The sequence below is a fragment of the Chrysemys picta genome, chromosome 1, assembly GCF_011386835.1.
Source record: "Chrysemys picta bellii isolate R12L10 chromosome 1, ASM1138683v2, whole genome shotgun sequence".
Lineage (NCBI taxonomy): Eukaryota > Metazoa > Chordata > Testudines > Emydidae > Chrysemys > Chrysemys picta.
Genome location: NC_088791.1, coordinates 48,295,242 through 48,311,145, shown reverse-complemented (window position 1 = coordinate 48,311,145; position 15,904 = coordinate 48,295,242). Strand labels below are relative to the sequence as shown.

At 43.4% G+C, this 15,904-nt stretch overlaps 1 protein-coding gene across 1 annotated transcript; it reads left to right on the top strand.

Moving 5' to 3' along the window:
* The first annotated feature begins 383 nt into the window (after positions 1-383).
* CAV2 (caveolin 2) lies at positions 384-14,963 on the top strand. The gene is made up of 3 exons (XM_005285747.5): positions 384-693; positions 1,245-1,432; positions 7,151-14,963. Exons 1-3 carry the CDS (start codon positions 544-546, stop codon positions 7,299-7,301), a joined length of 489 nt encoding a protein of 162 aa, XP_005285804.4. The 5' UTR covers positions 384-543; the 3' UTR covers positions 7,302-14,963.
* The last annotated feature ends 941 nt before the right edge of the window (positions 14,964-15,904 follow it).

The window sequence follows — 15,904 nt, the reverse complement described above, 5'->3', positions numbered from 1 at the left end:
GGCAATTCATGTTTATGTTCTTCAATGCTGAGGCTCTAAAATGACTGACCACACGGGGATGTACATTGTATCGGTAGCATGATCATCTCTCCCCTCATGTGGCAAATGCAGAGGTTGGGCACATAAGGGGACTGCCTCTGGACCGAAGCGCAGCAAACTCCAGCTGCACCAAAACTCTGTCCCGGCACCGACACGCGCGGGGTCCGCGCAGATAGCGCGGGAACCCACCCCTGCCGCCGAGCATGCAGGCCTGCCCGCTGGTTTCGCCTTCCGCTGCTGCAGGCCCGGCAGCCCCAGTCCTCCGCGGGGCGATCGCTGCGCCCCCGTTCCCTTCCTTCTCCTCCGGCCTCGGTGGGGCTCGCTGCGGGATGGGCGTGCGCGGTCAGAGCGCGGAAGCTGGGGGTAGCTCCTGGCAGGCGGGCGCGGCGCTCTCCGGGGCGGGGCTCCGGGCCAGCCGGGCTCCACCCAAGCCCAGGCTGCGCGGAGCCCAGCCGGAGGCAGCCACCAGCGGGGCCCCGGAGGCAGCGCACCAGCGGAGCCGCCATGGGGCTGGAGAAGGAGACGGGAGACACGAAGATCTTCATGGCCGAGGACAGCTTCGGGCGCCCCGGCGGCCCCGCGCTAGCCGGCCCGGAGAAGCGGGCGGAGAACAGCCCCGACAGAGACCCGCATGGGCTGAACACCCACCTGAAGGTGAGGGGCGGGGGTTAGGGCTGCATTGGCGGCCACCTGCACGCCGCTCCCTGCTCGCCTCCTGGCCGCTGGCTCCTTGCAAAGCCGGGGGCTGCGTTCCCCCTTAGCCGCCGCGCTGCAGCCCCCGTGGCCGGCATCGGGCCCCTCCCTCTCTCTCTCTCCCCAGGAGCCCGGGACTAAGAATATGTTTTAACATACGTGCTGTTGTTTGAAACGGGGCAACACAAAAATCGCGGGGGGGAGGGGTGTCTCTGCCCGATCCCCCGTGAGCCCGGCCTACCCGCACACCTGTGCAGGTCAGGCTCAGGCTGAACTGAATTGTTACAATCCGAATTTCCCTGGTGCGGCCTCTAGCCAAAAGTCACTCTGCGCTGTAAAGCCCGGGGACAGGGGTATTTAACCAAGCCGAGTGCAGCCTGCTCCGTTTCTTTCCTATCAGCAACAAAAACCCCAGTATAGTTCCCTCTTCATCCCCAGCGTTGTATCATTGCAATTGCCGTTGGAGACAGAAGCGGATTTAGCTGGGGGAGGTGTTTTTTCTGTCGTTCTAGCTAGGGTTTGAGGATGTCCTAGCAGAGCCTGCATCATTTCACTCCTTTGACAAAGTTTGGATCTGCAGCCACGCTCTCTTTGAGCTCAGCAAATACGCGCTGTACAAGCTCCTGACTCTATTCCTTGCTATCCCACTGGCTCTGGTTGCAGGAATTGTCTTTGCAGTACTCAGCTGTCTGCACATCTGGTGAGTAAATTTATTGCCTTCCTCCTGAAACATTAATATCCATATACAGTAAAGAAGTGCCTCTATAAATTCAGTCTCTGTGCACAAGGGAGAATGAACAATTCTTATGATGTTGCCATAGATCCTAACTAGCGATAGTCATCTCTACAGCTAGTAAATTTAGGCTGATTTGAGTATTTACTGTGTTTTTAAAGTGACAGTAATGAGCTTTCTGTGCCTGGGGTCCCCCATCTGTAACAATTTCTTCTACCCTGGGTCTGTCTTGTTTATTTAGTTTGCAAGCTCCTTGGGACATGGACTGTGTCTTACTTTGGATTTGTGCAGCGCTTAGCACAATGGGGCCCTGATCTTGGGTAGGGCCTCTAGAAGCTACTGTGATATAAATAATGATGATGATGATGATGATTTAGTTTATTGGACTATGCAGATTGCTTAATCGGGTGTATTTAATATAAGGGCTTGACAGAGGTATTCTGCCAGCTGGGTAGGAGGGCCATGTTTCCCTCCTTCCCACTGCAACTTTTTCTCATCAGTTTGGCACCCAGTCCCCTACTCAGTCTTACTCAATTGAGCTAGCTACTCCTCCTTTCCCATGCCACCTTTGCTGAAAAAAATAACCGTAGGGTACATTTTATCTTTGCTATTGACACTAAAGCTGTTGCCTCTGCCTTTGAACATGAGGCATGGTCATAACAAAGTGCAATGCAATGGACGGTGGGCACTTCCAGGAAAGGGACCCCCTGCTGAGCTCAGGCAGTCTGATCCTGGCCACACGCCCAGTTCCACAGGCAGACACAGTAGCTCTAGAAGCTCACAAGGAAGCTGATGTACTTTTGGCAATGGTTTGGAGAATCTTCAGAACAGAGAGGCAGCTAGATTGTGGAGGTGGATGGAAGGGGGAAAAATGGGGGCTGGAGATGAAAGGGCTATATAAGGGGAAGTTGGGAATCCATCTGGCTGCCAAGGTAGGTGAAAGGAGTAGGATGACCAAGTGCCCGGTACCATGCCCACAAACCAAGATTTTCTTTACCTGCTAGTTTTAGACAAGATTTCCATTATCAGAACGTGCTTTCAGGCATGGATAGCTGGAGTTTAACAGTGAGACCTTTCGAGCTCTTTAAACATCTAAAGATGTTGTAGTCTAATAAGCCCCAATTCATTAATACTGTTCTAGGTTTCTGTGCCACAGAAGCACCTCTTGTATAGACTTCCATGCGGTGGAATGCAGGCATGAGTTTTACAGAATTAGGTCTCTGAAAATCAATTACAGCGTCAAATCCGACTCATGTGAGTGATCCCCATTGACTTTAACAGGAGCTGCAGTGGCTCAGCACTTCTGAGATAGAGGTGTCTAACCATAGGCACCCAATTTTGAAGATTTTGGCCTCAGTTTCTCTATGGGCCTAATTATTTCCTTCACTAAAAAGTACAGAGGAGAACTTTCATTCTCATCTCCTGTTATACCCGGGGTGGGGTGTAGAAGAGTTAGCTACCTCTGGCTCCATCCCTACCCTAGCCAGAATCATAGAATATTAGGGTTGGAAGAGACCTCAGGAGGTCATCTAGTCTAACCCCCTGCTCAAAGCAGGACCAACACCAACTAAATCATTCCAGCCAGGACTTTGTCAAGCGGGCCTTAAAAACCTCAAAGGAGGGAGATTCCACCACCTCCCTAGGGAGACCATTCCAGTGCTTCACCACCCTCCTAGTGAAATAGTGTTTCCTAATATCCAGCCTACACCTCCCCCACTGCAACTTGAGACCATTGCTTCTTGTTCTGTCATCTACCACCGCTGAGAACGGCCTAGCTCCATCCTCTTTGGAATCCCCCTTCAGGTAGTTGAAGGCTCTATCAAATCCCCCCCTTACTCTTCTCTTCTGCAGACTAAATAACCCCAGTTCCCTCAGCCTCTCCTCGTAAGTCATGTGCCCCAGCCCCCTAATCATTTTCGTTGCCCTCCGCTGGGCTCTCTCCAATTTGTCCACATCCCTTCTGTAGTGGGGGGACCAAAACTGGACACAATACTCCAGGTGTGGCCTCACCAGTGCTGAATAGAGGGGAATAATCACTTCTCTCGATCTCCTGGCAATGCTCCTACTAATACAGCCAAATATGCCATTGGCCTTCTTGGCAACAAGGGCACACTCATATCCAGCTTCTCGTCCATTGTAATCCCCAGGTCCTTTTCTGCAGAACTGCTGCTTAGCCAGTCGGTCCCCAGTCTGTACAGTGCATGGGATTCTTCTGCCCTAAGAGCAGGACTCTGCACATGTCCTTGTTGAACCTCATCAGATTTATTTTGGCCCAATCCTCCAATTTGTCTAGGTCACTCAATTTGTCTAGGCCAGGATCCAATTCTAGTAGGAGACAAAGACCAGCTAAATCCAGTTTTCCCACACCAGCTTCAACTCAAAATTAGTGAAGCTTGAGTCTCTGTAAAGGTCTGTGTAGCACTGTCTGCCCATTCCACATTCCTGGGAGCATGGATTTGAACGCAGCTGTGTTTCCAGGATCTGGTGATGGGGCAGGAGACCCCAGAGCTGGCATGGAGTGGAGGCATAGGGTTTCCAAACATATAGTACTGGCTTCTTTTGGAATCCCACTGGGCTTACGAACATACCTGCTGCTTGTTTTGTGGGTGGGAGGAGGGGAATTCCATTCAAACCCTCCTTCCCTGGAACGATTCCAGGAAAACTCCATGAACAGATTGCGAGTTCTCCCTCCCATGTAACTGGCTGCAGGAGGAGCTATCAGAGCCTCTATGCCTCAGTTTCTTCATCCATCAAGCTGAGCCAAATATACTGAGGGGTCTTTTATGAGGCTAAATTCCATGCTGTTTGTAAAACACTTTGAAGTCCTCAGATAGCAAGTGCTATAGACATGCAAAGTACTGTTGTTGCAACTATATTGGCACACTAAAAATCCACTTAGGCCTGGCCTGGCAATGCTCACTCACCTAGAACCCCCCAGGATTTCAGCAACAGTTGTGCACCCCAGATCTGAGAGCAGATTTTAGTTCTCGGTAGCTGGGATAACTTTAAAGAAAGACGCAGGATGTTATACATCATATAATGGGAGTGGGGAAGGCGAAAGAAGTAAGTGAGAAAAATACCAACAGTGTGGTTTGATTTACACTTACTTTTTTTCCCCTATTAAAAAGTAACACATTCTGGACTCTCCCTCATACTGGGTGCATTAAGCCAGTCTCCATAGTTACACTATCTGGTAAGAATGAGACAGTCTGAAACTGTGCCAATGCCAGCCAACAGTTTAGTGACCTGTATATGAGCTCCTTGGAGCAAAGTTACTTCTCTGCATTCCTTTGCCTGCAGTGATTTATTTCTCTCATGCTACAGACTATAAGTTGTGGAAAACTTGTCACACCAACTCTTAGAAGCTCCCTGTGAATATCCTGAGTAAACTTTAAAAAATATCTTTAAACTGGAGCTTGAATTTTTTGTTGAAGTGGATTGTTTTATGACTAGATTGTGCTATGTCAATACCAGTGTTCCAAGGGATGCATTCAAAATTCTGACCCTTGTTATAGATCAGGGATGAAATATTGTCCTGAGTTACATGTGTGCAACCACCTAGAAGTGTAAGTCATGTGTAACTCATGGCAGAATTTGGCCCTACACTTTTTTTCTAAAAATGTCCTGGTGATTGTTCATTAAGGTTCTAACCGTGAGAAAAGCTGAGGACTTGCAACTCCCTCTGGGGAACCTTCCATGCTAGTGTAGCATGCACAGATATCCTCTCCCAGGTTGCAAAGCAAAGTTCCCCTCTGCCCGTGTAGAGATTTCCAAGACCGAGCAAGCTTCATGCCTTGACCTCATTTGGAGCTGCGGGTGCTTGGCATTATTCTGTATCACGGCCTGAATTTCCAGCCATCACTTGCTACGGTGCACAGTCAATGACCAAGATGCAAAGAAGTGGACATCTGTCACCTTTCACATTTCTCTTTTATGGCTTATAGCAGTGGTACTCAACCTTGATGACAACAAAATCATGAGTGCTGAAAAGCCACATCCTCACTGAATTAATGGAATCAGAGAGCCACTAAACAACTGTCCTGACATTGTGTTGTCTCCGTGTGAGAGTTGCCCGTCCCACCCCTCTACTCACTTCTTGGCTGCAGGGAATGAAAAGGAAGAGATGTTGTTTCTCTCTCTGCCTTTTCCGCCCACCAACCAGTTTGTAGGGAGTGGATCTTTGAGGTTCTAGTCTGTTGGTTCACATATTACATTCCACATTGGACAGCAGGGAGTCTTCTTGTGACTCCCTATTGAGTCTTATCAACACCTCTGTTATGAGTCTTCACTGTCACTTTGATTATATTCTAAGCCAATGGGTTTGATTTACTGCTGGGAACTATGGCTGTGTGTTCCCACTAGGCACGTCTACACTGCATCTCGGCGCAAACCTCCCAGCCCACAAACTCTCACTTGCGGGGCTCATGCTAGCACTGTAAAAATAGCTGGGTATATGTTACAGCTTTGGCTGGAGGGGGCTTGAGACCCCGAGCTCCTCCCCCAGCCATAACCTCGACGCACCGTCTACACAGCAATTTTTAGAGCACTAGCGCAAAACTGTGGACCCAGGCTGGGAGCCTTGCTCTCAGATGCAATGGGGACATACCCACTGCTCTGAGGGGAGTTTGAGGGGCTCAAACTGCCTGCAGCCCACTCCACTGTAGAGCCTGGAGCAATCCTTTTACCCCCAGAAAGTAGGAGGGGCCAGCCAAGGAGAGGATTCTTCCAGAATATCTGTGGGGGCAGTAGTAAGACATCTCCCCTGAAGGGCAGATTCTGTTACTATTACTGCTGCCCTTGCCAGTGGTTCTGCCCAAGGATTGCAGCTTTACCACTGCCTGTCCGTTAGGGGTGATTTCCTTCTCCCCCCACCCCACTCCTGATGCAGCTTCCCCCATAGGATTTGGGGTGAAGGTTTAAATTGCACTAGATTATTCAGATAATAATGTAGAGAAAATCATAAGCAACTCATGGAAAATTAGTGAACAGAAGAGGAGGCACAATTTATCTAGCAAATGACATGCAGCACACTATATGCTATAGTCATAATAAATTGTATACACAGTTGAACTGTACATAACCATAGCCACACTTTAGAGTGTAGCATACCCTCTTATACTACATGCATATTATTCCAGTAGCATTCAAAGTTCTATATGGTATGTACGTTACTTGCTGTTTCAGCAGAGACAAAGAAAGGGAAGGTTTTAGAAGAACTATTCTTGTTTAAATCCATCTGGGTTAGCTGAGAGTGCAGCATAGACATATTAGTATTCTGTTTGCAGTGTTGGACTTGATTTGATAATGGCTGAGAACCCAAGCAGACAAACATTTAGTATTGCTCTATGGCACAGCCTTTTAGAAAAGCACTTTAAAATCACAGTTCAACATTACATAAATCATTTCTACGTTGTTTTTATCTACACTGAACACCCTTTTAAATGACTTCTAGCTTACTGAAATGCCTGCATAAATGAAGATAGGTCACATCCCTTTAGCACAATGTACACCATATGTTGCTTCTCAACATAGCCAAACTCCCATTTTTCTGAAAGTTTTAAATGTCTCTGAAACCTTTTTGGTTAAATAAGATTCCATTGTTGTTAATAAATGTAATCAAGGATTGACTGGCAAATCCATTATTCTATACTAGTAGTAGTAATCCTCAAATCTTCTCCTTTCTAGGATTGTGATGCCTTTTGTAAAGACCTGCCTCATGGTCTTGCCTTCAGTGCAGACTGTATGGAAGAGTGTGACGGATGTTCTTATTGCACCGTTATTTCATAGCCTAGGCCGATGCTTTGCTACTGTCAATATACGCCTGGACCAAGAGTAAACATCAGGGATTCTGGTGTAGTCTTAGATGGTGGTATGCTTCTTTGCTAATGTAACATAGGTACACTTATTCATTCCAAAAATGTTGGGATTAAACTAGCTGGTTTAAAATGGGGATACATTATTTAAAAAAAAATCATTTACTTTCAGGGGATCAATTTAAGACTATTTTCATATCTAACTATTTTAAACAGAAAAAATGTGGGGTATTTTGGCAACACTTTATTTTAATGGTACATTGATTGCCAGGTTGCAGAAAAATTCATGTGGAGGTATATGTGACCACCAAAATAGGATCATAGAAAATTGCTGTGGCAGGTGGTGTTACTCGGAATACTAATGAAGTTAGTAATGATGTGATATACTGGGCCAAACTCACTTCTAGGGTTTCAGAGATGGGTCTGGTCCACTATTCAGCATAATACATGGAAGGTTGTATGCTCAGTTCTCACTCATTCAGCTCCCATTACTGCTTTGTAAATCTCCCATATATCAATGGAGAAAAGTTCCCCAAAGTTTACCCCTTAAAATAAAGTGTTAGCTAATGGTTTGAGACAATCAGCTAATCTATATATTTTATTTAATGAGATTTTAATTTTGCTGTATATTTTGTATTTATGTAAATGTTACTTTATCAGTTTTCCTTGAAGCATTATTTCTAAAGGATTTGTATACTTGCGGAATTATTATGCTGAAGAAGTTTGACACTGCTGAAGATTAAATGAGATTGATGAGATTTTACTGACTAGATTACGCAGATCTTTGGAAATGCTGTTGTGCAATTCAAATATACCAAGTATATATTTTTTTCGTAATTGAATGTAAAAGCAGTGCACACAAATGTTTTCATACAAGATTATGCAAAAGAGTTTGAAATATATGTTTATGAGAATTGTTCTTTTTTTTTTAATTAAAAACAGGCTGTAATAAACGCAACCTTGCCTATCTCTGTATTATCAGCAACATTGTGGTATTTAAAATAATATACACTATTCTCACACTTTGATTAAGTGGAAAGCATTCTCTCATTTCAAGAAAGTGGACATATTTAGTATGCTTGTCCAGTTCTCTCCACACATTTAATTGACTCTGGTAAATGCTTATTTATTATTTTTAAAGTCTAACTATAAAGGATAGTTTTCCCTCCTGCACTTAATACAGCTTTATAAACCAGAATAGCGTGTAAACAAAGGTACATGAAAATTATATTGATCTTTTGATGGGGTACATGCTACTGATTTATATAAATGCAGATGAACAAATTACAACTGTAAAATGTTTAGAATATGGTGCAATATGTTTTCCTCTGAAGCAATGTCATGCATTCCTTATCATATATGAGGCATGTAATAAAATAATAAAAAAAATAGCTTTTTCTATTTTTGGTAGCCCAATTTACTCAGTCATCTTTTTTTGTCTTGGTTAGATAGATGACCAATATTTAAATCATTTTAAAAAACTTTTCTTTTAAATGAATGTAGGATACTTGTGCAACTTTACACTAACATATGGTAGGAAAAAGATGGTGTAAATGGACACAGCTCCACTGATCTTGGTGATGTTTCACCCATTTACAATAGTAGAGAATTTGTCTCCCTATGTAAGATTTAGAACTACTCGTAAGTTCAAACTTAGCAAGTAAGACAGACTAATTTCTTCTGAAATCATGTTAATATTCTCTAAAATAGACTTCCCATTGAGGTACTTTGGCTACATGCCAAATGATTTTTTGGGGAAGAAAATAGTACACAAATTTCATAGCATATGAAACAGAGCTTTATTTAATGAGCTGCAAAACATTCTCATTCGCCACTCAGTAGTAAATGAACTAGTATACATTATGTAGTCTTTGTACTTCAAAAATGCACTTTTTCCATAGGTAGCAATTGGAGATGGACTCAAACCAAAGTTCTAGAACTGCACACTTTCATATTCAAATCTGGATCTTAATACACATAGCTGATCCCTATTGCGCTAGTCAGAAATTCCCACCCCCTCCCAATTAAAATTTTCAATGAAAATATGTTCTTCAAAAATGTTCCGATTTTTTGTCAAAAAACAGAAATATTTTTGACTTTTTGACAATCAAAACCCAAAATTTTTCACTTTTTGTTTTTTCAGTGAATACCTGCATATTTTTACCTGCATTTTTTTTTTTTTTAAAAAGTCCATTTTGTAGAAAAAGCTACTTTGCATCAAAAAGGTTTTGTCAGAAAATTGGTGACGAGCTGTAGTCCTTATCTCTGAAATGTGCTGAACCAGTACCCCATCAATGAATAGCACTAAGGAAGTTTGAGGAAGTTCAGCTCTGGATCCAAACTTTATGATTGAGGCCTAGTGACAACTGATTTGCTCTTGGTCACATGCTAATGGATACGTGCATTCTTAAAAATAGCTTGCTGAAGTCAGCAGGGCTCTAAACTGCCAAAGAGAATCTAGAAGACTGATCTGGGTTGGGTCTGTCTTAGATTTTGGCCAGTCTGTACATTATTCATCACTAATTGATTTTTTTCACCATTACTGTAACTACATCACAAGACAAAAGCAAGCTTGTAATGAAGAACATCTCATTAAGGAAAGTATATATAGTTATAAGCTGTCCTGTTTTTCTATTTTAGGACCAATAACTTTCTCTGGAGCAGGTATACCTCTGCTTATAAAAGTGTTGCTTCCATCCTTAAAAAAACTGTCAGGTTTTGGGTTTTCTTTGGTCATGTAAAATATATCTTCTAAATTTTGAAAGATCAGTGTTATGAAAAAGGAGGAAAGAATCATAGGTCCTACATTTCTAAGTTCCCTCTAAGGTGCACACCTGCGCAGCCATGCAGAGGCCACCAAGAGCTGTCACCTAACTCCCCCAGCCCTGGGGCTGCAGCGTGGTGAGAAGAGACACCTCTCCCTCCGAGTTCCAGGGCTGCAACGGGGAGAGAGGACTCCCGCAGCCCAGGGGCTGTGGTGGGGAGAGGCGTCTTTCCCCCAGCCCTGGAGCTACTGTGGTGTGGAGAGGTGCCCCTCCCCCAGCCCCAGAGCTATTACGGGGGGGAGAGGCTCTCCCCCAGTCTAGATGCTGCTGCAGGGAGAGAGGGCTGGGGGAGTCCTCTCTCCCCTCCACAGCCTCAGGACAGCCTGCACCCCAAACCCCTTATCCCTGGCCCCACTGCAGAGCCTGCACCCCCAGCCGGAGCCTTCAAACCTCTGCCCCCACTCTGAGCCCCCACCCACACTCTGAACCCCTCATCCCCATCCCCACTCCAGAGCCCAAACCCCCAGCCAGAGCCTTCACCTCCTGCACCCCAACTCTCTGCTCCAGCCCTGAGCCCCCTCCCACACTCCAAACCCCTTGTCCCCACCCCCGCCACACATCACCTCCATACAGGTATTGGTGCACATAGCAAAATTCATTCCACACCTGGATGGGAAAAATTAGAGGGAACATTGTGTAGGACTGGAAGGGACCTTGATAGGTCATGTAGTCAGTCCCCAGCAGTGAGGCAGGACCAAGTATTATCTAGACCATCCCTGACAGGTGTTTGTCTAACCTGTTCTTAAAAACCTCCAGTGACAGAGATTCCACAGCGTCCCTAATTAATTTGTGCGAGTGGTTAACTACCCTTACAGTTAGGAAGTTTTTCCTAATGTCTAAGAGAAATCTCCCTTACTGCAATTTAAGCCCATTACTTCTTGTCCTGTCCTTAGTGGTTAAGGAGAACAAATTGTTACCCTCTTTATAGCAACCTTTTACATACCTGAAGACTTAGCATGTCTCTTCACAGTCTTTTCTTATCGAGACTAAACAAACACACTTTTTCGATCTTTCTTCATAGGTCATGTTTTCTATGCCTTTAATCATTTTTGTTACTCTCCTTTGGACTTTCTCCAATTTGTCCTCATCTTTCCCAAAGTGTGTTGCCCAGAACTGGACACAATACTTCAGCTAAGGCCTTGTGGGTGCTGAGTAGAATGGAAGAATTACTTCTCATGTCTTGCTTACAACATTCCAACTACTACATCCCAAAATGAGTTTTGCTTTATTTGCAACAACATTACCCTGTTGACTCCTATTTAGTTTGTGATCCATTATAATCGCCAAATCCTTTTCTGTAATACTCCTCCTAGGCAGTCATTTCCCATTTTGTATTTGTGCAATTGATTATTTCTTCCTAAGTGTCATGCTTTGCAGTTATCATTGAAATTCATCCTACTTATTTCATACATTTTTTCCAGTTTGTCAATATCAAGTTCTAATCCTGTCCTGAATAGAATCAGACCCAGGACTGATCCCTGTGGGACCTCGCTTGATATGCCCTTCCAACTTGATTGCAAACTATTGGTAACTGCTCTCTGAGTCTGCTTTTCCAACCAGTTGTGCACACACCTTATAGAAGGTTGATCCAGGCTATATTTCTCTAGTTTGTTTATGAGACAGTATCAAAAACTTCACTAAAGTTGAGATACATCTCATCTACTGCTTTCCCCCCCCCCCCCCCCTTCACAAGGTTTCTTATCCTGTCAAAGAAGGATTTTAGGTTGGTTTGGCATGATTTGTTCTTGATAAATCTATGCTGACATCACTTTATTTTCTTCTAGATGCTTACACATTTATTGTTTGATTATTTGCTCAATTATCTTTCCAGATATGCAAGTTATGTTGACAGTCTATAATTCCCTGCATTATCCTTGTTTTCCTTTGTGTAGATAGGTACTATATTTTCCCTTTTCCAGTCCTCTGGGATCTCTCCCATCCTCCACATGTTCTCAGCGATAATTGCTAATGACTCAGAATCTCTTCAGCCAGTTCCTTATGTATTCTAGGATGTATATCAGGCCCTGCAGACTTGAAGACATCCAACTTGTGTATGTAATTCTTAACTTGTTCCTTTCCCATTTTAGCCTGAGTCTACCCCATTTACATTGATGTTTGTTATGTTAGAAGTCCAATTACTGCTAACTTTCTTAGTGAAAACTGAAACAACAAATGGCATTTTGGCCATTGCTGCATTTTCTGTTGTTATCTTTCCTTCCTCATTGAGTAATGGGCCTACCCTGCCCTTGGTCTTCCTCTTGCTTCTCACATATTTGTAAAATGTTTTCTTACCATTTATGTACCTAGCTAGTTTAATCTTTTTTTTTTTTTTTTTTTTTTTTTGCCTTGGCCTTTCTAATTTTGCCCCTACATTGAGGTTTTTTTTATATTCTTCCTTTGTAATTTGACCTAGTTTCCACTTTTTTGTAGGACTCTTTTTTGGGTTTCAGATGATTTAAGATCTCCTTGTTAAGCCAAAGTGGTCTCTTACCATACTTCCTATCTTTCCTATGCATTGGTTAGTTTGCTCTTTGCCCTCAATAATGCCTCTTTTAAAAAAAACTGCCAACTCTCCTAAATTCTTTTTTCCCTTAGACTTGTTTCCCATGGGATCTTACCTACCATCTCCCTGAGTTCACTAAAGTCTGCTTTCTTTAACTCCACTATCTTTATTCTGCTGCTTTCACCCTATCATTCCTTAGAATCATGAAGTCTTATAATTTCATGATCATTTTCACCCCAGCTGCCTTCCACCTTCAAATTCGCAACCAGTTTCTCCCTGTTTGTCAGAAATAAATCTAAAAGAGCCTCTCCCCTAGTTGCTTTCTCCACCTTCTGCAATAAAAAGTTGTCTCCAGTGCATTCCAAGGACTTGTTGGATAAGCTGTGCCCAGATGTATTATTTTTCCAATAGATGGCTGGGTAGTTGAAGTCCCCCATCACCACCAAATCCTGTGTTTTGGATGATTTTGTTCATTGTTTAAAAAAAAGCCTCCTCCACCTCTTCTTCCTGGTTAGGTGGTCTATAGTAGACTCCTAACATGACATCACCCTTATTTTTTTTTACCCCCTTTGTCCTTACCCAGAGACTTTCAACAGTTCTGTCTCCCATTTCAATCTCAACCTCAGTGCAAGTGTATACATCTTTGATATACATGGCAATACCTCTTCCCTTTTTTCCCCTACCTGTCCTTCCTGAACTAGCTGTATCCTTCTATACCAATATTCCAGTCATGTGAATTATCCCACCCAGTCTTTGTGATGCCAATTATGTTGTAATTGTGATTATTCACTATTTCTAGTTCTTCCTGTTTATTCCCCATACTTCTTGTATTAGTATTCAGACATCTAAGATCTTTATTTGACTCCCCCTCTATATTCCTACATGTCTCTCCTTTGTCCCTGCTATAATTGCCCATATTCTCCCCAGATTCTGACCCTTTGCCCAGGTCTCCATGTTTTGGACTTACCTGTGGGCTTCTGCCTCTCCTGTCCCTGTCAAACCTAGTTTAAATCCCCACCTCACTAGGTTAGCCAGTCTGTATCCAAAAATACTTTCCCCCTTCCTTGATAGGTGGACCCCATCTCTGCTCAGCAGTCCTCAGAACAGCATCCCACAGCTGAGGAAGCCAAAGCCTTCCTGGTGACACCATCCACATAGCCAACCACATGAACTGGAGAAAAGATACAGACACCACTCAATACCTGATTACTGGTGTGAATCTGCCCCAGGCCAATTATCCTTCCATTATGCCTTGCACATATTAGGCCAAAATCTGCTCTCAGATACACAAGTATAAATTCAGAGAGATGCCATTGACTTCAGTGAAATTATTGCAGATTTATAGCTGTATACCTAAGAAGAAGAGTGGTCCCGTGGTTAGAGAACTAGCCTGGACCTAAGAAGACCTGGATTACAGCCTTCACAGGCTTCCAATCTTCAACAAGTCATACAGGTCACCAGATGTCAATTGTTATAGCTCTATTTGACAGATGTGAAGCCAGGCAGCGAAAGTAAAAGGCTATGGATGCACATCTCATAGAATCATAGCAGTGTAGTTTGGAAGGGACCACAAGAAGTTATCTAGTCCAGTCCCTGCACTCAAGGCAGGTTTCATCGAGCTAGCACAAGCATAAACAGCAGGGTAGCTGTGCTAGCATGGGTAGCGGCCTCCTGAAGTACAGCTTAATAATGTCCATGGGGTTCAGGTGGGTTTGTGCTCACACGGCTCTACCATGCCTATGCTATTGAGGCTATACTACTATTTATATTTGTCTAGCTCATTGAGAACTAGCACGAGTATGTGTATGCGAGCAGGGCTGTTGTGCCCCCCAGCTCATAGTGTAGATGTAGCTTAAAGGGATGGATCCTCTGCCCCATTGACTTCAACTGATCTGTGACAGTTTAAACCAGCTGAGGGTCTTCCACTTAGGTTTTCTTAGCCTCACTTCCCATCTGCAGAATGGAGATAATAGTACTTTCCTTGCTCACAAGTGTGTTGGGAGGATAAAGACATTAAAGATTATTGTAATGGGGTACAAATAAGTACCTTAGATAGATTTATATTTATGAACTGTCAGTTTAGCTCTGCTAGGGAAATAATTTCAGAACCATGTTTTACATGCGGAGAGTATTCTTATTTAAAAAGCATAACCAACCTTAATTTGTCTTATTCTATATTTGTCCTTTAATATACAGAGGGCTTTAACTGACCTCCTCACATGAGTTGTTTAACACGGTCCTTTGCATCTGAGTTATTGTAAAACAAATATTTTACTGTTGCATGTAGAAAGAGGTTGTTACATTTCTATCTTCCCCCCACCCAATGTGTTGTTTAATAAAACTGAGTTTGAAAGAAATCCTAACAGGAATGTTGATTTATGACTAAATAAAAACCCCTTCCCCTCCCCCTCCCCACACCCTCTGCCTAATGAGTATACTTAGGCACACACCGTTTTTTTCAGAGATTGCTGAAAAGTTCAGGACACTCCTGCAGTTCTGGCGCATTGGACCACACACTTATATCTTGTAGAAGCCAAAAAATGGTAACACCATTATTTGTACTGGGTGTGATCTTCCCCCACCTGCAGGGATAAACTGTTGCTGTAAAGTCACATGAACTCTCTTTTTTAAAAATACATGTTGAAAAAGAACAGTCTTTGAGAAAAACAAGTAGAACAAGGTCAAACACTGGACACTTCCACCAAAATTGTACACTAACAAAGTGAGCATAAGAAAGTTAGAGCTAACTGCAAGAAGTTACAGTAAATGCACCAAATCAACCTGCAATTATAAAAGAGGTGGCAAGTGAGGTGCTGTAGATGCACATTATGTTCTAGCTAAATCACCACAGCAAATGCCTATTTATTGATTTCAAACCCAGCAATTGGCAGGCCACCTAGTCTTCAGCTGAATGGAATGAATATGGTTATGCCATAAGTGTTTTAATACAAGAATAGATTCCCCCTGGAGAAGTTTGTACCTAAATGAGCCTTAAGTAACTACTGTAAGGCTTTAATTGACTATTACTCTGACCTTGAACAACACAGAGTAATCACTTGGCTAGAGATAGGTATAAAATACAGTTTCCCGTTATGCAACATATCCTCCTCCCATTGAAGTCAATGGGACTTTTGCCACTATCTTCAGTGGAAATGGGAACTTCCCTGTCTGTATTCATTACTTTGAACCTGACCCAAGACAACATGGTATTTCTAGCTATTAAGAAAAAGAGAGAACTCTGCAGCAAACCTGACAAAAATATCCCTATATTTTGGCCTGCTTGTGAGAGTGCCTAGAA

Excerpts from the sequence above, each read along its gene's own strand:
- CAV2 (XM_005285747.5), top strand. The coding sequence starts at position 544 with ATGGGGCTGGAGAAGGAGACGGGAGACACGAAGATCTTCATGGCCGAG. Across the intron at positions 694-1,244 it reads GGCTGAACACCCACCTGAAG|CTAGGGTTTGAGGATGTCCT; the intron begins GTGAGGGGCGGG and ends CTGTCGTTCTAG. Across the intron at positions 1,433-7,150 it reads CTCAGCTGTCTGCACATCTG|GATTGTGATGCCTTTTGTAA; the intron begins GTGAGTAAATTT and ends TCTCCTTTCTAG.